Below are 23,561 nucleotides of genomic sequence, written 5' to 3'. Positions count from 1 at the left end.
AATTCATAATGATCATTAAGGCCACCAGGGATAATTGTCCCTAAATATTTTATCCAAAAGGTCTCTTTCCGTGCTAGAGTTGTATGTAAATCTATTCCGGGTGTAGCATTTACTTTGCCCATTCCGATTGGTTGCACCATAGACGCACGCACGCATTGACGTTGCAAGCACTGGCTGACAGAGATGATTATCAAGCGTCACGCTGATCCACGCTATTGCGGATTCAGTCGGAGGCATCTGTAAAGACGTCTACACTTTCCCACAGAGGTGAGGAATGATTGAACTTTTATTATCATTGCATACGCCGCTCCTTGAGATAGACGGAGGGCTGACTTTGTTTATCGTTTTTCGCTTTTAGTGTTCCTGCTACAGTGTATTTACCAGCTCTTATTTTGGCATTCGGGTAAGCTTGTTTCTCGACACACTGGACGCTTGGTTCCATAATCGCATTGAGTATACTTGTTCACCCTGTGTTTCCTCTCGTTATTTTTCAGTCGAACATTGCAGCGGGGTAATACCATATTTACAGTTGGGTAAGGGTTGAACTTGTCTGACTTTCACCTATGCATGGTCACTTAATCGTGGCACCCTTTTTCTCTTCATTCTTTTCATTGATTGCACTTGACACCGTATTCCCCTTTACTGTCACTATTTTTGTTTTGCTACTGCCACTTCACATTTAATTCTCTAGGAACTGCCGTTGTGCACTGTTAGAAATGGGATTTCTGGTTGGCTAAGGCTTGCGCCAAAGTCAGGCAGAAACCACCACTCTAGTCAGGGCAAGGAAGTTACACGCCAAAGATAACCCCTGCTCACCCCCTTGGTAGCTTGGCACGAGCAGACAGGCTTATCCCTGAGGCGATGTGTAAAGCGTTTGCGCGCGCACCCAGCAACAACACCCAAGGCCCACCACAAAGGAAACTCCACACAAGGTATCATATAAAAATAACCTTTGTATTATACACAACACATTAGATAAAAACACACACTTTACAATGTGCCAACAGGCACGGGCAGAATTTACAAGGGATTATATATACAGGGGACAGGGCCACATGGACCACTGTCAGGAATTAGCACTTTTTAGAAATAGCACTTAGAACATAGGAATAAAACTTTAGAACATAGCACATACAATCACTGTAGCACTAAAAATAGAACATATAGCACACAACCAGTAACTACTGGTAACCAGAAAGTACCACCTACGCAACCCTAACCACCTTTAGGAATATATCACGCAGGGAACTAGGGCCTCACTAGTACCACCTGTACTAGGGAGAAAACAACCACCTAAGTATCACTCTACCTGTAGGGGTCTAAGCACATAAACACAGGATGCATAAAATACATTTAGAGGTGTAAACACAGTTTAGGAAAAAAAAAATATCATGAAGACACTGCGCAGGCGCAAAAGTACATATATGCAAATCACCAGGTACCCTAGGGGAGGGCACAATACAGAAAAACTGTCCCCAGGCCAACTGGCCTCTCAGGGGTGCAGAAATGACCAATCCACTAATGTCAGGGCGCGACTATGCAGGCTGCGCAAGCCAGGCGCACAAGGCACAACCTAAACGTGGCAGCTGCCCACTAAGTGCTGGGCAGCTGTAGGGACTGGGGCCTGGGCACCTCTGGGCCTTTAGAACAAATATGGCATGTCCTGGAGCCTCCCTGGGCTCTGCAAAGAAAAAGAATGCCCCCAAGTGTTGGAGCCTTCACGGCTCTGCACAAAATGCCCCTTGAGCACGTGGGAGCCTCACTGGGTTCAACGAAGCACAATCACCCCGTTGGAGCGCCTCGCGCTCAGACACCGAGGAAAATGCCCCCTTAGACGTTGGAGCCTTCCCGGCTCTTAAACAAAATGCGCCCCGTTGGAGCGGTCCGCTCTGGAGCGGGCCGCTCTGCTACCGCCTCTCCCCACCCGGACTCCCTTTAACTCTTACCGGCTGGGGGAGAGGTGGCGAAGACAGGACTCCGGTCTGCGGGGCTTCCACTCGCTGCACTCGGGGAGGCGGGGTAGGCTCCCGTGCTCTCCCGTCTTCTCCTCTCGCGGGGCTTCCCTCGTCCGGCTGTAGGAGCGCGGGGTAGGCTCCCGTCGACTTCCTGATTTGGGACAAGGCCCCGCCCACGTCACACGAGCACTGCCTGGCTTCCTGTTTGCACAAGGGCCGCGGCGGTGACTTTCTCAGCGGCAACGAGGGGTAGGCTCCCTCTGTGGGTGCGATATACGGCGGGGTGGGCACCCGCCGTAAAATAAACACATAAGCGGGGTGGGCACCCGCAAGCACACCACAATGCGGGGTGGGCACCCGCCAATTAAATAATTAAATAAGCGGGGTGAACGCCGGGTGGGCACCGGCTGGCTGCAATAAAGCGCTCCTGAGCGCTAAAAGCAAATCAAAGCACTTCCAAGCGCTTAGGGACACAAATAGAGCACTCCCAGCGCTTTAGGATGAAAAGAACCACAAAGTCCAGCAAAGTTCTTCCCTGCATGCAGCAGGGCAGGGGTGGGGGGCAAGGCTGGACCCAGAGCCAGCTCACTGGGCCTCCAGGCAGGGAGGTAGTCCAGGTGGCGGTCCTCTGGTCCAGCAGCAGCAGCAGCCCCCCCTCGGTAAGATCCTGGCAGAGAACAGTTTCTGTGGGGACACAGCCCCATTTTTATACAGCAAAACCCTTTGTTCTGGGTTCAGGGTGAGGGGGAAAACCAGTCGCAGCTGGTTGGGGAGCACCCTTGATGTGCTCAGCCCCTCACTCTATTCACTGGCAGGGCTAGGGTCGTCAGTCGCACCACAGGGGGCGGAGCCAGCATTGTGTGTGGAAAACCCTGCCCTATTCAGGACCCAAGTGTACTCCTCCCACCCATCTAGCTGCTGATCTCCCCATTCACCACTGGGTGACTCATCCTGACTCTGGGGAATCCCTAGCCCGTCACATGACATGACCAGCCAATCACGCGACAGACACACTGCACACAGAAGTGCCCACTTCTAGAAGTGGCACTTCCACACTAGGTACATGCACGCCGCACACATCATCGCGCAGCATTCACTCCCACGAGTCCGCACATACCAAACTCGGGCCTGCACACCCCACGCATCAGGAACTACTAGGGACACATACATTCCCCATGCATTCCTATGGGAGGGCAGGCCTATCTCACCACATGCACTCAGAGCACGCACGCACTTTACCCTGGGACACAGGGAAAGTGCGCAGAAACCAAAAAATCACCACACCAAGTCACCAGTAAAAAGCAAAAAAGTTCAGGGGTGAACCTGCCAGAAGGGCCAAGTCCAACACAACCCCCTTCCAGCCAAAACGCAGGGCAGCCCAATCACCACCGTGATGGACTTCCCTGCTTGGGGCGATAGAACACGGACGCGGGCCCGCAACTGCAGGGACACCCTCCGGTTCTACGCCACGGTGAACCCATGGAACTCTTTCTAACACCACTGTCTGGACCAACTGGGCTACCCCACTGGTACTCCCAAGCTGTCAGCGGCCAAGACCAGGCCCTAGGCCACCCAGGTGCCACCGGTCTTTGCCTAATCACAGAGTGGGGGGTAGTAACCCCTGGCACATAGCGGCCATTCTCCACTCTTCCTCTCTGCAAGACAGGACTAGACTGCCACTGGTTCTCCAGCCTAGGGTCTACACCCTCAGGCGGACCAGGAGTCTCAGGGAAGGCTCTCCTCCCCCTACCTCTTCTCCTAGGGTTCCTCCTCCTCTGGTGAGGGGTACACCTAGAACGCCATTCCAACCCAGGGTTTAACCCCTCAGGTTGTACCGGGGGCAGAGGTGGGCTCTCCCACCCTCTGCACCCCCTTCCAGAGCTCTGCTCCCTACCAACTGGGGCGGTACTTCTGGAAGAAGAACTGGTCGGGACGCTGATTACAGACGTCCCACCCTTCAGGTCAGGCTGATCCCGAACCTGGCCTTCCAACCTCCGGCCTAGAACCTTTGGTGGAATAATCGCCTGGCACTCCAGGATTTTGGGGGACTTACACTCCCTCCCCCTGAGGCTATCAAATGACACATATGTCGAGCGACTGTCTGACTGGCGCTGATCTCCCGTCCCCTGTCCACCTGACAGTGCGCGGAGATCCCCCAGAACAGAAGTGGTGTCACCCTGGTCACTACACGGGATCCTAGCCCAACTGGGAAGTCCCTGACCCACCGGCTCTTCCACTGGGGAACTCATCCCCCAATCACTCACGCTGGACTCCTGTACCCTCCCTACCGGAGCGGTACTGCCAGACTCCAGAACCACAGGAGCCCTGTTTACAGGCGCTCCAGGTCCTCCACTCACTAAGAGATCTTCCTCAAGTGGACTAACAGGACAGCCTAGGTCCCCAACTTGGTGTTCCCTCATGAAACCATCCAAGTCCTGAGGCAGGGTTTCGGGCGTCTGGGGACCCTCGGTCACCCCCTCACTCCTGCTCCACTGAGCCAGGCAGTGAGCCCCTACACCCTCCTCGCTATCCTGGGACCTAGCTGGGCTACACTGAGCCTCCTCCACCACGCTGGGCTGGAGGATCTCTGACCCACTATTGTTGGAATCACTCACTAATGACACTAGAGAACCTCTGGCCCTTTCCCAGCGCTCTGCTTCCTCTGCAAGTTTCCATGGACAAAAAGAGTTATACCTCAACAGGTGTTGGCGCAACCCTGGAGAACAACTACTGAGCATCTGCTCTTTGATAATCATATTTAGTACTCCATCCAAATCCTGCTCCGGGTTAAACACCAACCAGTCCACCAGGGCATCATGACATTCCTCCACAGCCTCCTCCCAAGACTGGTGAGACAGCTTCTTACTGCCCCTGAACTTCAACCTACATTCCTCCTCTCGGGAACAAGGTACCACACTCGGGGAACTGGGACTGGGACTCTCTATACTGCACTTTATATCGCTGCCACCACTGGACTCCACCCTCACTGGGGAATCCAGAAAACTACCACTGTGCTCAGGGGACAGGGAAAGGGATGAGGCGCTATCTCCTTCACTGGACCCAGCAAGGGACTCCCTACCCACGGGGTCCTCACTCTCTACTGGCGTCCAGGTACTGTCATCTTCTGAATCTTCAGGGCTCCCCACAGACCCACCACCCTCCAGGTGCGAGGCCCGGGCCCTGTCTTCCTCACTGCGCTCACGTTTCCATTCATCTGCTTGCCATCTAATCATGTAGTTCCTCAATTCGTACACAGTGTCTGACTCTCTCACCCCTATGTTTCTCTCTCTACAGAACCTTTCCAACTCCTGCATACTGTAATAAACTAGATCACTTAGATCAAAAGCAGGCTCCATTCTGGCAGACGTTCTAGAGAAAAGATCACACAGGGAACCTAGGGGTCTGAGTTTAACAGGAGTACACAATTCACAAAAAAGGATTCAGCAAGCTCTCTATCCCAGAGAACTCACCCTCACTTGCCTAGTGCCACACACCATTCATCCACACACAACCCTCCCCTCGGACTGGTAAGGTAGTTTCTACCACCCCTGATTCCTCAACCTGACCACCACGTGACACAGGTACCAACTCTGGGCGCAGGGCGGGGGACAAATGTACAAGACACTATTACGCTGCCACCACTGGATCCCACCCTCTGGTGAATCCAGAAACACAATGCACTAAGGGGGATGATCTACCCTCCCGAGCTAGGGACACCTAACTCACAGTGCACAAAACCACATTTCCAAAGAAATGACAATTAAAAATAAACTTAGAACAATAATCCCTATACCATGTGATGTATCTAAATGCAGAGTTTTGTAGTGCGGCCAGTTGCCGCTGCGGTACAGCGCAAACGCAAGTCCAAATCCCACCGCTGATCACCAATGTTAGAAATGGGATTTCTGGTTGGCTAAGGCTTGCGCCAAAGTCAGGCAGAAACCACCACTCTAGTCAGGGCAAGGAAGTTACACGCCAAAGATAACCCCTGCTCACCCCCTTGGTAGCTTGGCACGAGCAGACAGGCTTATCCCTGAGGCGATGTGTAAAGCGTTTGCGCGCGCACCCAGCAACAACACCCAAGGCCCACCACAAAGGAAACTCCACACAAGGTATCATATAAAAATAACCTTTGTATTATACACAACACATTAGATAAAAACACACACTTTACAATGTGCCAACAGGCACGGGCAGAATTTACAAGGGATTATATATACAGGGGACAGGGCCACATGGACCACTGTCAGGAATTAGCACTTTTTAGAAATAGCACTTAGAACATAGGAATAAAACTTTAGAACATAGCACATACAATCACTGTAGCACTAAAAATAGAACATATAGCACACAACCAGTAACTACTGGTAACCAGAAAGTACCACCTACGCAACCCTAACCACCTTTAGGAATATATCACGCAGGGAACTAGGGCCTCACTAGTACCACCTGTACTAGGGAGAAAACAACCACCTAAGTATCACTCTACCTGTAGGGGTCTAAGCACATAAACACAGGATGCATAAAATACATTTAGAGGTGTAAACACAGTTTAGGAAAAAAAAAATATCATGAAGACACTGCGCAGGCGCAAAAGTACATATATGCAAATCACCAGGTACCCTAGGGGAGGGCACAATACAGAAAAACTGTCCCCAGGCCAACTGGCCTCTCAGGGGTGCAGAAATGACCAATCCACTAATGTCAGGGCGCGACTATGCAGGCTGCGCAAGCCAGGCGCACAAGGCACAACCTAAACGTGGCAGCTGCCCACTAAGTGCTGGGCAGCTGTAGGGACTGGGGCCTGGGCACCTCTGGGCCTTTAGAACAAATATGGCATGTCCTGGAGCCTCCCTGGGCTCTGCAAAGAAAAAGAATGCCCCCAAGTGTTGGAGCCTTCACGGCTCTGCACAAAATGCCCCTTGAGCACGTGGGAGCCTCACTGGGTTCAACGAAGCACAATCACCCCGTTGGAGCGCCTCGCGCTCAGACACCGAGGAAAATGCCCCCTTAGACGTTGGAGCCTTCCCGGCTCTTAAACAAAATGCGCCCCGTTGGAGCGGTCCGCTCTGGAGCGGGGCCGCTCTGCTACCGCCTCTCCCCACCCGGACTCCCTTTAACTCTTACCGGCTGGGGGAGAGGTGGCGAAGACAGGACTCCGGTCTGCGGGGCTTCCACTCGCTGCACTCGGGGAGGCGGGGTAGACTCCCGTGCTCTCCCGTCTTCTCCTCTCGCGGGGCTTCCCTCGTCCGGCTGTAGGAGCGCGGGGTAGGCTCCCATCGACTTCCTGATTTGGGACAAGGCCCCGCCCACGTCACACGAGCACTGCCTGGCTTCCTGTTTGCACAAGGGCCGCGGCGGTGACTTTCTCAGCGGCAACGAGGGGTAGGCTCCCTCTGTGGGTGCGATATACGGCGGGGTGGGCACCCGCCGTAAAATAAACACATAAGCGGGGTGGGCACCCGCAAGCACACCACAATGCGGGGTGGGCACCCGCCAATTAAATAATTAAATAAGCGGGGTGAACGCCGGGTGGGCACCGGCTGGCTGCAATAAAGCGCTCCTGAGCGCTAAAAGCAAATCAAAGCACTTCCAAGCGCTTAGGGACACAAATAGAGCACTCCCAGCGCTTTAGGATAAAAAGAACCACAAAGTCCAGCAAAGTTCTTCCCTGCATGCAGCAGGGCAGGGGTGGGGGGCAAGGCTGGACCCAGAGCCAGCTCACTGGGCCTCCAGGCAGGGAGGTAGTCCAGGTGGCGGTCCTCTGGTCCAGCAGCAGCAGCAGCCCCCCCTCGGTAAGATCCTGGCAGAGAACAGTTTCTGTGGGGACACAGCCCCATTTTTATACAGCAAAACCCTTTGTTCTGGGTTCAGGGTGAGGGGGAAAACCAGTCGCAGCTGGTTGGGGAGCACCCTTGATGTGCTCAGCCCCTCACTCTATTCACTGGCAGGGCTAGGGTCGTCAGTCGCACCACAGGGGGCGGAGCCAGCATTGTGTGTGGAAAACCCTGCCCTATTCAGGACCCAGGTGTACTCCTCCCACCCATCTAGCTGCTGATCTCCCCATTCACCACTGGGTGACTCATCCTGACTCTGGGGAATCCCTAGCCCGTCACATGACATGACCAGCCAATCACGCGACAGACACACTGCACACAGAAGTGCCCACTTCTAGAAGTGGCACTTCCACACTAGGTACATGCACGCCGCACACATCATCGCGCAGCATTCACTCCCACGAGTCCGCACATACCAAACTCGGGCCTGCACACCCCACGCATCAGGAACTACTAGGGACACATACATTCCCCATGCATTCCTATGGGAGGGCAGGCCTATCTCACCACATGCACTCAGAGCACGCACGCACTTTACCCTGGGACACAGGGAAAGTGCGCAGAAACCAAAAAATCACCACACCAAGTCACCAGTAAAAAGCAAAAAAGTTCAGGGGTGAACCTGCCAGAAGGGCCAAGTCCAACATGCACTATGTTCACTCTCCACATTTTTTCGCTTAACCATCAGTCCCACTGCTAGGATGCATGCTCTTATACAACCTCTACATGTCCGCTGATTGGTCACTCTTTGCACTTTCATTGCGCATGTCGTAGAGCCCAGCACACTATGGGGATAGATACAGGTCCATTCTACGCATTGAGTACAAATCCTAATACTACAAATGTACTCTGTTATATTGGATATTGATTCATGACCCTTTCGTTGTAGTTTCTTGTGGTGGATTTCCACACTGTCAACTTTCCTTGATGACAACCATTCCCTGAAGAAGGGTTTTTCAACCCGAAATGCATTGGGATCGTGTTTAAATTTGGGACTTTGTTTTCATTGCATTTGAAATTGCAAGACGGATTTCATAACTTTACAATGTAATACCAACAAGAACGCGTTTTAAACGTTTTTGTTTTGAACTAAGTGACTGACTTTGATGTTAAATACAAGTCAATTGATTGTTTACAAGAATATTGATGTTCATTTACATTTTAATAACTTGTTTGTGAACTTTTGATTGAGACCTATGGTCCCTTGTTGTGCATCACGTAGGTTTGGATTATTCCGACCCTCCAGTTTATTCAGACACTGGTAGGGTCCATATAATCTGTGCAGACCCTAAAAACCAGCTATGACCTTATTAGACACTGGATTGGAGAATACCCACCCTCTTCTCTCCCACACAAGCCACCAGGATGGCTCAGTGAAGTGAATGCTCGCTCAGAAACATGGAGTGATCAGCAAGTCAGGAATTCCAACAAGACAGACTCAGCCTCTCAGCTGTCCAAGGTCACTAAACATAAGCATTATGAACTTGGAAAACACTTATTATATATAGCCGTAGAAACAATGAAAGTGTAGTATGAAATGCTATATAAAAGGGTACTATTGATGCTACCGTAAAGTATTAAACAGGGCCCTCAGGAAGGACATACTCCAAAGAAAAGGGAGGGAATAGATTTATGTAGCATACTATAACCCATCTGTACATTTAAAAGGATATTGGCTGTCATGATGGAGTTTTGTTCAGGCTTATTCTTTACAAGTTCACAGACCTTCATGGTGACTTTGAATATCCTAGTAATATAAAGCTGGGGATAGATTATCCCATGTATAACCACAACAACACTAATAATAATAACAAGAAGAAGCAGGAGAAGAGAAAGAAGATGAGGCAGAAGGAGAAGAGGGAGGAGAAGAAGAAGAGGAAGAAGAAGTGGAAGGAGAAAAAATAGAAGACTGGTGAAATATTGCCTTTAATATTGTTGTTATTTGGCAATTGTGCAGTGCACAAACTGCCTTTAATATGCCAGTGCTTGTTTTACAAGTTCTAGAACTAAAGAAAGCCCAAAAAAATATTTATCTTTACACTGGCTTGTCTTATATACCTAAGGTGTTTCTAGTCTCTGAATTTTTTTATTCTTTGCAATACAAGACAGTTTTCATTGTGTTTTTACAATAGTAGTATCATTGTTAGATAATACATACGGGAAGAAAGCATGATCTTGATTATATTTTGTTAGTTTTATTACACAGTATTTACATTGTTCATCTAAACATACTACAATCCGGAAAAGTGATATGTATGTATGTGGTACTTCAATAGAACGAACCTTACCAAAAGGTAGCGGAGTGCTGTCCAGGGTCAAATCCAAAGATACCGTCAAAAGTTGATTAAAGATTAATGTGGATTCTGATAATAGGAATGGACTGTTAGTTTATCGTGATGTGCTGGTTGAAAGGCGTGTGTCTTCAGATCTTTTCTGATTGGAGCAGCGTTGGAGCAGTCCAGGGTTATCATTCCAGATGCTGGGGTACGTAAATGAAGATGGCCTTTTGCCTTGTTTTTCTCTTTTCTGCATTTTTTTGGGCTCCAGTCTGATCCTTTTTTGACTGTGGGTGTGCCGAGAACCACTGATGGTGGTGAGCCCATCCGTAGATGAGACGGTGGTGCTGGTTGTGATGGTTTTGTAGGTGATGGATCTGGGTTTACTGTTGCTGCAGGCCAGCAAGGGGAGTTAGAGAAGTTTTCTCAGAGCAGGGTGATGTGGCCACATTACTTCAGTCCCTTGATGAGACGTGCTGTGGCGTGTCCCTTAAGGGTGGTCAATGTGGAGTCAGGGTGGATTCTGGGAGAGTTAGGAGCAGAGCATTGCTCACATCCAGATGCGAGAGTGTGAGAACTTGGACTGCAGTTCTGAAGTCACAGGCTGGGAGGAAAGGTTTCACTTTCATCATTAGAGAAAACTGTTACTAGGCCAGATTAGTTTTCCTAGCAGTGTGTCACTTGAGGTGAGACCAGTGTTCACATCATACAAAGTACCCCAAGGATGCCCTTAGCATGTACATGTACACAAATGGCAAAGGGAGTGTCCCTACAGTGTCTACACAATGTCTTTGCAGACAATGTAAAATATATTCTGCAGTGGTGTGTGTAGACACCCTAGCTGTCGAGTGGTTCATATTTGGATTCTGAAAGCTAAGATCGTATCAAAATCAGCATGGTACTGCTTAATAATCTTTTCTTTTAGGTACAGGAGTTTTTCAATTTTCTAAGGACATTCTAAATGAGGTGGTGCTCTGGTATAATATTCAGTATTGTGAGAACGAACACAAGACATTGGCGCGAGGGACAAAGAAATGGCATTAAATAAGAATTGATTTTTACCTACCCATCCTTTCAGCTAAGAGCATACTAACATTTACCTGTTCTATCTGGATTGTGACAGTACTCTCCACCTAGCTAGCATTTATTGTAGACATTTGCACTAAGCAGAAATTGTTAGCCTGTTTTTTTCCTGAGTCATTGCCATAGTCATAATATGTTTTTACCAATGAAAATTCAGCAGAGACGTGTGGTGGTTAAACTGGTGGAATTTTACGTTGATGATGTCTGCAGTTTATGATGATAAATTCTTTGTCTATGGGTCCGATCTAAACTTGGGCACTCTGGACATAAATGATTTCGTCCGACCAGCAAATTTTGAAATGTCCGTCCGCCCGGCGGACAGTTTGAGCATAAACAGAAACTACCATGTAACTGAACTGTAACTTTGACAGTCGACTCCGTCAAACATGATGGTGCCGTAGTCAAACTATGATATGCCTGCATTTAAATCGGGCATGCTTGCCATAGTTTTGGTGAGGAGAGAACTCCATTGCGGAGTTCGCTCTCTGCCAAGAAACAAATCAGGGCCTATGTCCTAAGTTAGGTTCATTGCTTCTCAATGGGCCAACTTCTGGAATGTTCCCCATACTTAAATTTCAAATGGGTGGCGGTGCATTCTCAGTGCAGGTGTCTGCTTTTGGAGCAATCTTCCTTTGTTGGTTAGAGCCATGGAGGACCATGCATTATTTGGGAAGTCACTAGATATTGCACCATATATCCTTCTGAATACTGATCTATTTCCTTAGTTTGGTTTACCCACTAACCTCAGCACCTTTATCATGCCCCTTTTAGGAAATGTTGAATAGGGTATTAACATAATATGTTGGATCCCAAGGGACTGTGCTTGATACTACGGGTATGCAAAATTCACGTAACTTGTCGCTTGGAGCTGCAATTAGTGTGAAATTTGTCCGTGCATCAATTTTTGATGTAAGACAAATTCCACTCTAAAAAATAGTGCAAATTCATCAAAAGCATGCGAACAACAGCCTCTCGCATTCTGTTGTTCACAGCGCGTGTGGTACATTTTTACTGTGAATAACACTTTCGCAGTCATTTTTTACCAAGAAGGATGCATAATTATGAGAACTGGTGAAATAGTGTGATTTCAGGAATTTTAGAATACAAGCATCTCAAATATTATTAGTTATTACACTGGCGTAATTTAAATGTCTCAGAGGCCTACTTGTTACCTCCACAATTCATTTTCCTTCTTGCCTTTAAAGCCCACCTGTATGAGTATACAGCTGGTTTGCTGAATGCTTGCGAACAATTCAGAGTAACTTATGTCAAACAGCATGCATACAAAGCAGCCATTTAGGCTTCCGTGTAAATTTCAACCAAATAGCACTGCATTCTGATCTCAGAGACAGTGCTAGAGGGATCATAGAATACTTAATTCCTTTTCCGGTAAACACATGATTTTTCCTTCACCTTAGAAGCGTCTGTTGTGTATGGTTTTAGTGCTGTGCTACAGGATTTAATATTGTGGGAAAATCTGTAAGTCAACAAAGAGTATTAACATTAATTTACGAAGAGAGAATGTATCTGTTGCTAGTCGTCTCGCAGTAACTTGAATTTTGGACCATGTAGGGATTGTTATGCTGTCAAAAGTCGCTTAAAAGGGACAGTGGGAGATATGGTGGAAAGTAAAGCAATAATACTTCATTTTCAAAGCATTTTGCATGTGAAAGTGAGATATGTTCAAGCAGGTGATAATCTTAAGACACTTCAAGGATGAAATATTAAAAAAAAAAAAAAAAGGTTAACTCGAATTGTCAAGCACTGACACAATACAAGTTACGAAAAGTGAGCTCAGTGCCCATGGTTTTATTTACAGGGAATGAGTAATTGTGTGTCTACATTTACACCACCCATGGAGACAAATGTATGGAGAAATTCACAGGCAAAAACTAGCTTGCTCAAATGTACACATATATTACACAAGATTGACATTTACTGATTGTGAATTTATGAAAGGAACAGACATCGCCCCCTGACTGTCGGGAGCGTACACATTCTCTCTGTTCAGTGGTGTAGCTAGATCTGCTGCCACTCGTGGCGGCCCTTAAGTTTTCTGCCCGGTGGGGATAAGTGTTGGGGGGGTGGCGGCCATGCAGCATACAGACAACTTGTTCGCTGGGGGATGGTGGTAGTTGACAAACACGACTTACTCACCTCCGCCGCCCCCAAAAAGAGTGCCTCCCCACTAGCTACGCCACTGTCTCTGTTGCTTTGCCTGCACGCTCCGTTGTTCCTAGGAGATGGTGCTACTAATTAAAATTATGTTTAGATTGAACCAACGTGTTAAAATCGTACGGAATCTTCATAAAATAGTGCCAGTTTTCCTAAATCTGTATCTTGAACTATCCTTTCGTTGCAGGGGCAGGGTCCAGCTCATGTAAAGCTCGTCCCCCGTGCACGGAGCAGGATTTTTTCCACACACACACTCCATGTGATGAAAATGTGGAGGTAAGTTGCAAACTGTTGCATTATTTGTGCAACGTTGATGTAATTTTGTCACTTACCATGTAGGTTATATTTCCAAGCATTGGGGAAATGATTTATTTGGCCCTCATTGAAGCCCACAAATTATCCCCAACAAATACACTCAACTTGCACAAAAGTATACCCACATGCACTCAACTTGTGCAAAAATATACACACATTCACTCAACTTGTGCAAGAGTATACCCGCATGCACTCAACTTGTGCAAAGGTAAACCTGCATGCACTCAACTTGTGCAAAGGTAAACCTGCATGCACTCAACTTGTGCAAAAATATACACACATTCACTCAACTTGTGCAAAAGTATACCCACATGCACTTAATTTGTGCAAAGGGTAAATCTGCATACACTCAACTTGTGCAAAGGTAAACATGCATGCACTCAACTTGTGCTTACTCGTTGAGGGTTGGCAGGTGGAAGCATGTTCTTTTGTTCACGTTTGTCTGTTGGACAAATTGCAAGCTGTTCTCATCCCTTTGTTTTTATAAAGAGAAAGAATACAGTCCGGTAGTTCATCCTACTGTTTGCTCCTATTACTTGAGGGATTGCTTTTGCCTTTTAAAGTCGAAGCCTACCGGACAGCGCAGCTGTGTGGTTGCAAAGATATATTGGGGACATTCTAAAATCTTCCTTAGGAATGCAGTCCGCCTATTGCTTACCATTAGCCTTGTGTTTTGTAACTCACATTTGCGTGCTTCCTATATGCTGTTTCAGGCTGTACAGCATGTCTTTTCCTCCTGTGGAGCATAGTCTGTTTACCACCTCTCTGACTGGCTCCTTTTTAGGTCTCGCCTGGCGTAGGCTGCGCAGACATGCGCAGTCTCGCTGGCGAGATTTAATGATTTGGGGTAGCTTTCTCCTGCGGGGTTTAAGCCCCGCCCCCCTTTTCCATTGGCTGGCATCACCGTTTATGCTAAACGGTAGCCAGCCATTTGAAAAGAGCTTCCAGTGAGGTACACTTTTCTCTTTTAGAGCCGTCCCAGTTGGACTGGCTCGTTTGACTTACGTGTGTGGTAAAAGGTTTCTTATCTTTATGGGGCCAAACACATCGCCTCATAAAGGTAAGAAACCTTTTAGCAGGCAAAGCCTGGGACAGCAGAAAAAGGGCAGAAAAAAAGTCATGGCGAGCGCTGCTTCTTGGAAATAACTTGCTAGTAGATTTTCCACTATCTCTTTTTGGAAGGTGCACATAAAATTATTCTCCTTTTAATTCGATTGCATCCGATATGTTGACAATATGAAGGCTCTCCGTGTTCACACTATAAACTTTGAAATTACTTTTCACAGTGCATTGATGTCCTGCTGAGTCCTGTACTCGCTATAAAAAAACGCATACAAATACAATAAATTAAATACTCCGACCAAGACGTCCACAAACAAGGGACAGCACGGGTTAAACACGCACCCAGAGCAGGGGGCACAGGCACGGGCCTTGCACACTGCGTGTCTGCGTGATATCACTGTCTCCCTTGGTCATTCATGGCGCTTTATTCTTTTTATGCCTTTGTCCGCTCAGCAGAATAGTCCGACCCGTGCCAAGAACCCTCGGCTCCTTCCCCCCTTTTGAAGGCGGAGTTCACAGCTCCGGGAGGAGAGCTATCTCGAGGCAGACTGTGCGGGGACTGGCGCGTGACGCTGACAGGCTGCTATTGTGCGGCGGGTCCTCAGATGGGGCCTTTGAACCCTCTCCAGCACCCATGCAAATGTGCCTTTCACTCGAGCAAGGCCATCGGTTCGCTGCAGGGGAAGGCTCCCAGCTCGCTGCTGAATAGGGGGGATATGTGCCCTGGTGGATAATGTTATCTTATGCCGTGTCAAGCAACATGTCTGGGGCTTCTAGGCGCTGCTGCTAGAGGATCCACTGATGCACACGTGTTGTTAGCAGGCGCTTTACTTTGGAAGAGCCAGGTTTTTGTTGAGCTACCGAAGAATCCTGACAGCCACCATTTGTTGGGATTGCTCAGCTCATGGTGTTTACACTGACATTATAGCGCCCATTAGAGTGTTTCAATAGTTTGGAAACTGAAGGAGTAAAGCTTCCAATGAACTGAAGGCTTTCAAAGGGGTACAATGAATTATCTAGTCTACCCACAATAAGAGACCCTTACAACAAGCATTAAAAATGCAATAGGTCTCGCCTTTGATTAAGTTAAAGCCATTTGCTTTGCTTTACAATACCATTAGCAAAGCAAATGGCTTTTACTTCATCAATGGCGAGACCTATTGCATTTTCAATGCTTGTTTCTTTTCCGTGAGGCACGCCACAAAAGAACATGTGTTTTCAGTTGTCTCCCTTGAAAGCTAGTTCAGTAAGCAGTACACATGCTGCATTTCTTAGAAATGATTTCCTGCCTCCTATCTTTCTTCTTGACGAGTTCTACTAGGGAGAGGTGTGGCGCCGCGGCCAGGGTGTCTGACGCTGGACGCTCGGGATCACGGTTCAATCCCTGGCACCGGTGGCAGGGGTCTGCCCAGCACCATGCGACTCTGGGCAAGAGCTCGCTTAATCTTCCCAATGGCCCCCAGTGCCGAGAGACCCCTTCGGGGGTGATTTGTGCGCTATACAAGTACTGGATTTTTTTTTTACTTATCTTTGCCACTAATCTTTCATACCTGTGAGGAACAATATTCTGTTTATGAGCTTGTTTGTTTTGGATAGTGTTCTTTACTAAAAGAATAACTTAAAAAGTCCTCTTCCTCAATTTCATGTCCATGCCATAGGTGCTGGAAGTACGGGAGTGGAGGTGCTGAAGCACCTGTAAATAACCATGCTGGAGCTCAGAAATGACCGAGTAATAAACAGGCCTTTAAAAAACATTTTGTCTTGCCACATTTGCTGTGCATTCAAAGACAGAGGTCAAATGTTAGGCTCTGTCTTCTGATGGAGGTTGGTGTTTACTTTTATTTCTCTGACTGCAAAGCGAGATGACTTATGTGACATTCTTGTTGTGTACTGGGGTGTAAAAGTCTATAGTATGTTATTTTGTCTAGTACACAGCAACATTTACATTCCAGTAAATCAACTGTATAAATATTTCAGAATATATCAGAATTAGAAAAGCACAAATGAAGCTAATTTTTTGTAATTCTGAGGTGTGGTGGAAACAAATATTTTAATATGATCGAAGCAAATCAATACACTAGGTGATGATGATTTCCACACATTATCATTTGTGTGCTGTATAGTCTTATTAGTAAAACTGTGTGTCTGTGCAAATGTGTTCTCTCTAATGGCAGTGCGCTACAACACCATGGATACTCCACTCTACGCCACTCCTCCACACACTACTCTACGCCCCTCCACTCTACAACAGTACACTCCACTTTACGCCACTGGACAATACTCTACTCTACGCACTCCACAACACTCTACGCACTCCACAACACTCTACGCCACTCAACTCAACAACAATGTTCTCCACTCTGCTGTACTCTACTCTGTGCCACTCTACAACTCCCCACTCAACGCCACTTAATTCCACTCTACTCTACTTAACTCCACTCAACTTTACAACACTATACTCCACTCTCCGACACTCCACTCTATGACACTCTACTCTGACACTCTACTCTAGAACACACTAAACCACTCCACTCTTTGACACTCTGCTTAACTCAATGCCACTCCACTCTACGCCACAACACTCTACAGCACGTTACTCAAATTTATACCTCTGCATGCCACTTTGCTCCACTCTACTCTGCTGTATGACACAACTTCATTCTACACCACTCCATTATACACCACTTTACTCCATTCTGTGTACTCTTCCCTACGACACTCTACTCTACTTCACTCCACTTCAAGACACTCCACTGCACTCTATGCCTCTCTGCACCACTTTATTCTACTGTATGTCACTCTACTCTCTGCCACTGCACTCTACTCACTCTATGCCACTCCATGTGCCACTCTACTTTGCTCCACTCTGCGCCACTGTACTTTACGACAATCCACTATACAACACTCTACTCAACTCAATGTCACTCTCCCATATGCCACTCTGCTCTACAACACTCTACTCCACTCTTTGATACTCTATTACACCATACGACACTCCATGCCTCTCCACCCCACTCTACTCCACGACACTGTACTCCATGACGCTCTCCTCCGCTTTACACCACTCTACTCTATTCTACATCACTCCACTCTATGACTCTCTACGCCACTCTATGCTACTCCACACTACACCACTCAACATTACGCCACTCGTCTGTACTTCACTCCAATCTATACCACTCCACAACACTCCACAACACTCCACAACACTACACTCCACTCTACAACACTCCTCTCTATACCACGCCACTCTACAACACTCTTCTCCACACTACGCCATGGTATTTTATGACACTTCACTCTATGACACCCTGCTCCAGTCTATGCTACACCACTCTACGCCACTTCATTACATTCTACGCCCCTCTACCCTATGCCACTCTGCGCCATTCTACAACACTCTACTCATCTGTACTCCACTCTATGACACTCCACAACACTTTACTGCACTCTACTCTATGCCAAACTACAGCAATCTACTGTACTGTGTGACACTCCACTTTGAGACACTCTATGCCACTCAACTCTACTCTACAACACTCCACTCTATGACACTCTGCTCTGCTCCACTCTATGCCACTTTACTCCCCTCTATGACACTCTACTCCACTTTAGGACAGTCTACTCCACTCAAGATGCTTTGCTGTTTGATACTCCACTCCAAGCTATGATACTTCACTCTACACCACTCCACTCTACAGACCTCTACAACACTCTACTCTATGACACTCTACACCACTCCACTACACTCTGCACTACTATGTGGCAGTCCATTCTACGCCACTCTTTGACACTTTACTCCACTCCTTGATATTCTACTCCAATTTGTGCCACTCCACTCCATGCCACTCCATTTCACTCTACAACACTACTCCACTCTACGCCACTCACCTCTACGACATTCTACACCACTCTACAACACTCTATACCACTCCACTCTATGACACACTATGCCACTCCACACTACACGACTCCACTCTATGAGACTCCACTCTATGACATTCTACTCTACTCCACGACACTCTCCACTCTACAACAATCACACACTATGACACTCTACTCCACTATATTCCACTCCATTCTATGACACTCTACTCCATTCCAATTTATGATACTCTACTACACTTTACACCACTCCACCCTAGGACACTCAGCTCCACTCTGCAACACTTCCCTCCACTCTATACCACTCCACTCTATGCCACTACTCTCTCTGCCACTACACTCTACACCAGTCCACTGTAGGGCAGCCCTACTCTATTCTACGCCACAGCACTCTACGACACTCTATTGCAGGACCCTCTACTCCATTCCACTCTATGCCACTCCGCGGCACTCCACTCCACTCTACGTCATCCTACTCAACTCTATGCCACTCCACTCAATGCCACTCTACTCCACTGCACTGCACTGCACTCCACTCTATAACACTCCACTTCACTCTATGACACTCCACTCTACGCCACTCTCTTCTATGCCACTAACTTTCAGTCATGCTGAACAGCAGCCACACTGATGTACAACATGGCAAACACACAGTGGCAAACCCAATAGCTCTCGCATAGGTGAGACCTACTGGCTTTGTCAATGCTTGTTCTTCTAAATTAACATAAGCCAATAAGTTACTGCTGAAAGGTTGACTGTGAATATCTGCTCACATCTATTTGTATCTTAAATACCTATATCGAAAAGACGATTATTTTTCCTCTATAATTTTAGACTTGATGAGGCCAAAAAACAACTAATACCATACTCACCTGAGCTGATGTCCCCAAACGTTACCATCCTCTCATCTGATGGATAAATCCACAGTTTGGATACCCTGCGTGGCTTGTTTCTGGGATTCTCTTGTGCAAATTATGACTACCAAACAATAAATGGACCCTTGTTCTCACATGGTCCCTTGTTCATGTAAAGACATATTTATCTGAATCCTTTCTGGCTGCTTCATGTTCCACCCTTTCAGTAACTCTGAACACACTCCTTAGACATCATTTTAACTGAAAGCTGCACCAACTAATGTTTATATTTAGCTCTTATGTTTTTTATTGTTTGCTAATCATGCTGTGTTTATTGTGCAGTGCTTGGATGCACATTTGGAAGCAGTCCTTCCTTAAAAAGGGTATGACCAACAATAGTTGTCTTCCACTCTGTCTTTGCTAGACTCAGATGATGTATAAATGGATTGAACCAAAGATCTGTAGCGAAGAAGCAAAAGATGCTGTGAAACTGCCTCCTTCTGGCACCAAAACCCCTTGCCCACCATGCAACCCAGGGTTCCATCTGACCAACACCAGTGCGTGTGAGCCCTGCCCACACGGGTCCTACTCCAATGGATCAGGTAAGTTCCCATGTGTAGGCGGCGTCGGTAAGAACAACCATTCTCATCTGACGTGCAGGGGTTCGGATCTCTCTCACCTGAAATACTTTTAAGTTATGCCTCAGCCTTTGGTGAAGGTCCTAGAGCAAGTCTCAGCATTAAGGCTCCACCAGTCACATGTGGGAGACTCTCGACATCAGCACGAATAATGAGTTAGTGATGGTACTAACGGATCAGGAAACTCGTGCCTTGTTAATGCTTAAACACCTTGTTTAGCAATTGTTTTTTCTTGGGTCGAATGTCGTTTTCTCGTTTACGTTTCATTACACTGCAGTGTTCCAGGCAGAATACACATCAAGCATTTTCTGTTCTCAAACCAAAACAATTTCCATGCGCTTACTTCAGTGACTAACTGGCTAAACACAAGGACTCAATTCACAAACTGTATTTTATAGTACGTAAAGTGGCACTACTTACTACAACATGCAGTTCACCAACCTACGAGTGTATGGGCACCTTTCACATAACGCATTTTGTAGAATGTTAAGTAGTACGCCAATCATACTATCAAAGTACTACAAACAGCTTTTCACAAACATGCGATTGTAAATCTCCATTTCTCCTATCTTTCCTATGAGGAGCTCCTCACATATGTAAGTTTACTACTTAGTAGTAAATGTTAGAGGGACTGGAGGAGGTGTTGAAAAATGAGGCGTACCTACTACAAAGTGAATGGGGTTAAGGGAGTAAGGAGGGGTTGAGGATGGATTATGGAGGGGTTTAGGGAAGGACATGCAGCCACACACAAAAGAGTAAGCCCATTGCTAGTCACATACTACACGCCTAAAGTTACTTCGGCCAAAAGGGCAAAAAGAACCAAAAATACTATTGAATGTTCTCCAACTCAGAGCTAGAGTAATTCCAGCAGCACACATTGTCAACTGCTGATACTGCAACACCCTCACATAGCAAATAATTGAGATAGGAAACCTATAGGAAGTAATGTTACATTCAATTCAATTATTTAAACCATTAAAAAATATAATTGAATGAATTTAATGTAATGTTACAAAATATCTAAAATAAAACATATTTAATATTTTATTTGAAGATGGTTTAATAACCCTTTCTGAATTCGAAATTTCTGCAACATTGCTGCAACATTTAAAAATAATATATATATATAATTAAATTACTTTTAGTTAATACCATAAACCACTTTTAGTAATTTTTAGTGCATGTTTTATTTTTAGGTCTCGCCTGAGCCAGTGCATGCCCTGCTCTGCGAGACATTTAGTAGGTGAGTTTTGATAGTGCTACCCACATTTTTGTGCTGGCTACAAGCTTGAGTGCACAATGGCGTGCACGCGCACAGCTGCTCCCCGCATTCCCCCCCTCCCTTCTCGCCCAGCCATCTGCCTTTCCTGCGCCAGCCTTCAGCACCATCTCCGCCCCTCCCCCCGCTGCTGCGCACGCATCCCTAGCGTGCTTTAGCTCGTCATCGCGATCACTTTCGCTTTCAGACTGATCGCGATGACTTTCGCTTTTACGGCCGCGCAGCGTTACTTTTACTGCCGCGCTGCCAATGCTTGTTAATGCTTGTTTCTTCTGCTGAATGTCTCTCGCTTTCTTTCTTTGACTGCCTGTCTCTCTTTCTCTTCTGTTGACTTTGTCTGCCTGTCTTTTCTACTTGGCCTCGCTCCTCTCTCTCTATATATGCTTCTCTCTCACTCCACTGCCTGTCTCTGCCTCTCTCACTAACCACTGCCTGGCTTGCCTCTCTCTGTGACTGCCTGTCTCAGCTTCTCTCTCTCTTTGACTGTCTCTCTCTCACTCCTCTACCCCTCCCATGCGCTCTCTCTACTCTGAGTCTGCTGCCGGTCTCTATCTCTCTCTCTCTCTCTTTGACTGTCTGCCCCCCCCCCCTCGCGCGCTCTCTCCCCTCTACAAGCCCGCCTCTGCCTCGCGCTCCATGCCACAGTCTCTCCCTTTATCTTTCATTTATGGCCGAGGTGCCGCCAGCCAGAACCAAAACAAACCGCAGATATATTTCCGAGCAGTCAAACAGCATTCCCATGCAACGACTTCACGTCGCACTAACCAAAATACCACGCTGGGTTCAGTACCGCGAAAAACGAGAATACCCTCTCGTCTCCAAGGCAGCGGCTATTTATATGTCTGGGTTTGCGGATTTGCCATTTTACGATGAAAAAATAGGAAAGCGGCGAGTCACAGCAAATGCAATAAAAGCCTGATGTGCGAGGTCAGACCTGCGTGTGAGGAAAACATTTGTTGTTAATGCTCCAAAACCCTTTAGGTTTTTGTGTTGAGCTGAGAGAACATAAAACGTAAACATGGATTGGTTCGGTTACACCTTCTTACTTAGTACTCTTGTAATGTGTGGCTGATTTTGTCATTCATCTTAACAATGTGTTTTTTTCTGGTGTAATGACTGTAGACACGACATGTGGGGTGCGCGCTTTTTATATATCTCTTTCTACAGTACAGATAGAGTGGAAAATGTACCCCTTTATTTTTCTGCTACAAGGGCTCTATGCGGCGTTCTTAAATGTTGGCAATTTACCTTTTCCGAGCTATCGACGCAGGCCCTTGCAAAAATGAGATCAGTAAACGGATAATCAAATTGTTTATGTAATTACAAGCCCTGCGGCAGTCACAATCTCTATCTATCTTATCTATCAATCTATCTATCCTATATACATGTAGATCTATCAGATAGCCTAAATAAATAGCCAATAGGTCTCGCCTTTGGGACCTTATAAGTGTTTAGCCATGCAACAGTTGATGTTGTTGCATAACTAAATACTTATAAGGTCCCAAAAGTGAGACCTATTGGCTATGCCAATGCTTGTTACTTTAGGTGTTTTTTTATTTTTATTAAACTTTGAGAAACATTATTTTACTATAATATATGCAACATAATTCAGGAAAAGTTATATATTAGGCAAACTTAATTATCTTCCTAATGAATAGGAAATGTCAGTGTGGTGTTTTCCGAGATCTGTACATATATGTCGCTTTCTAATTGTTTGATTTGTTTCTTCCAGAAATTCGGCTAATGCTCTAGAATTAGAGAGATGCTAATCTCTAAAATCAGACTTAGCTTTGACTTGTCTCATAAAACTTCTTCTTCAGTAACTCTGGCTTGTCATTCCACAGTTTGCATCAAATGTCCTGCCGGAACGGAACCTGCCCTTGGATACGAGTATAAATGGTGGAACACTCTCCCGACCAACATGCAGAGCAACGTCTTCAATTCAGTCAATATGGAGTACAAAGGAACAACTGGTATGTATTCACCAGAAGTGACAACAGAAACACATTTCTCTCTCTCTGAAAACCAGTGTCTCTCGCCAACAGGCTTGCTGAGGTTATTTTTAATCAAAAGAATATACTAATTCCTTGCTAGGCTAGTGGAATAAAAGAGCATTTTCAATCTATATGCTCCTTACCTTGATATCTTCTGATTTTAGAACTATCCTTAGTAACACATCTTATAAGGAGGGCAGTGTGACAC

At 46.6% G+C, this 23,561-nt stretch overlaps 1 protein-coding gene and 1 long non-coding RNA gene across 4 annotated transcripts in view; one reads left to right on the top strand and one right to left on the bottom strand.

Annotated features, from left to right (window-relative positions):
* The window catches only part of ELAPOR1 (endosome-lysosome associated apoptosis and autophagy regulator 1), an 850,357-nt gene that overhangs the window by 480,360 nt on the left and 346,436 nt on the right, over positions 1 to 23,561 (top strand). For all 3 annotated transcript variants that reach the window (XM_085643413.1, XM_085643411.1, XM_085643414.1), the window contains exons 8-10: positions 13,514 to 13,602; positions 19,867 to 20,044; positions 23,204 to 23,332. In XM_085643413.1, the coding sequence (XP_085499539.1) occupies positions 13,514 to 13,602; positions 19,867 to 20,044; positions 23,204 to 23,332 (396 nt within the window). The remainder of the gene's footprint in view (positions 1 to 13,513; positions 13,603 to 19,866; positions 20,045 to 23,203; positions 23,333 to 23,561) is intronic.
* Positions 1 to 23,561, bottom strand: part of LOC146870610 (uncharacterized) — a 367,507-nt gene that overhangs the window by 210,193 nt on the left and 133,753 nt on the right. The window lies entirely within an intron of this gene.

The sequence above is a fragment of the Triturus cristatus genome, chromosome 1_1 (genome assembly GCF_964204655.1).
Source record: "Triturus cristatus chromosome 1_1, aTriCri1.1, whole genome shotgun sequence".
Lineage (NCBI taxonomy): Eukaryota > Metazoa > Chordata > Amphibia > Caudata > Salamandridae > Triturus > Triturus cristatus.
The sequence above is the reverse complement of the archived record's forward strand: the minus strand, read 5'-3'. Positions and strand labels throughout refer to the sequence as shown.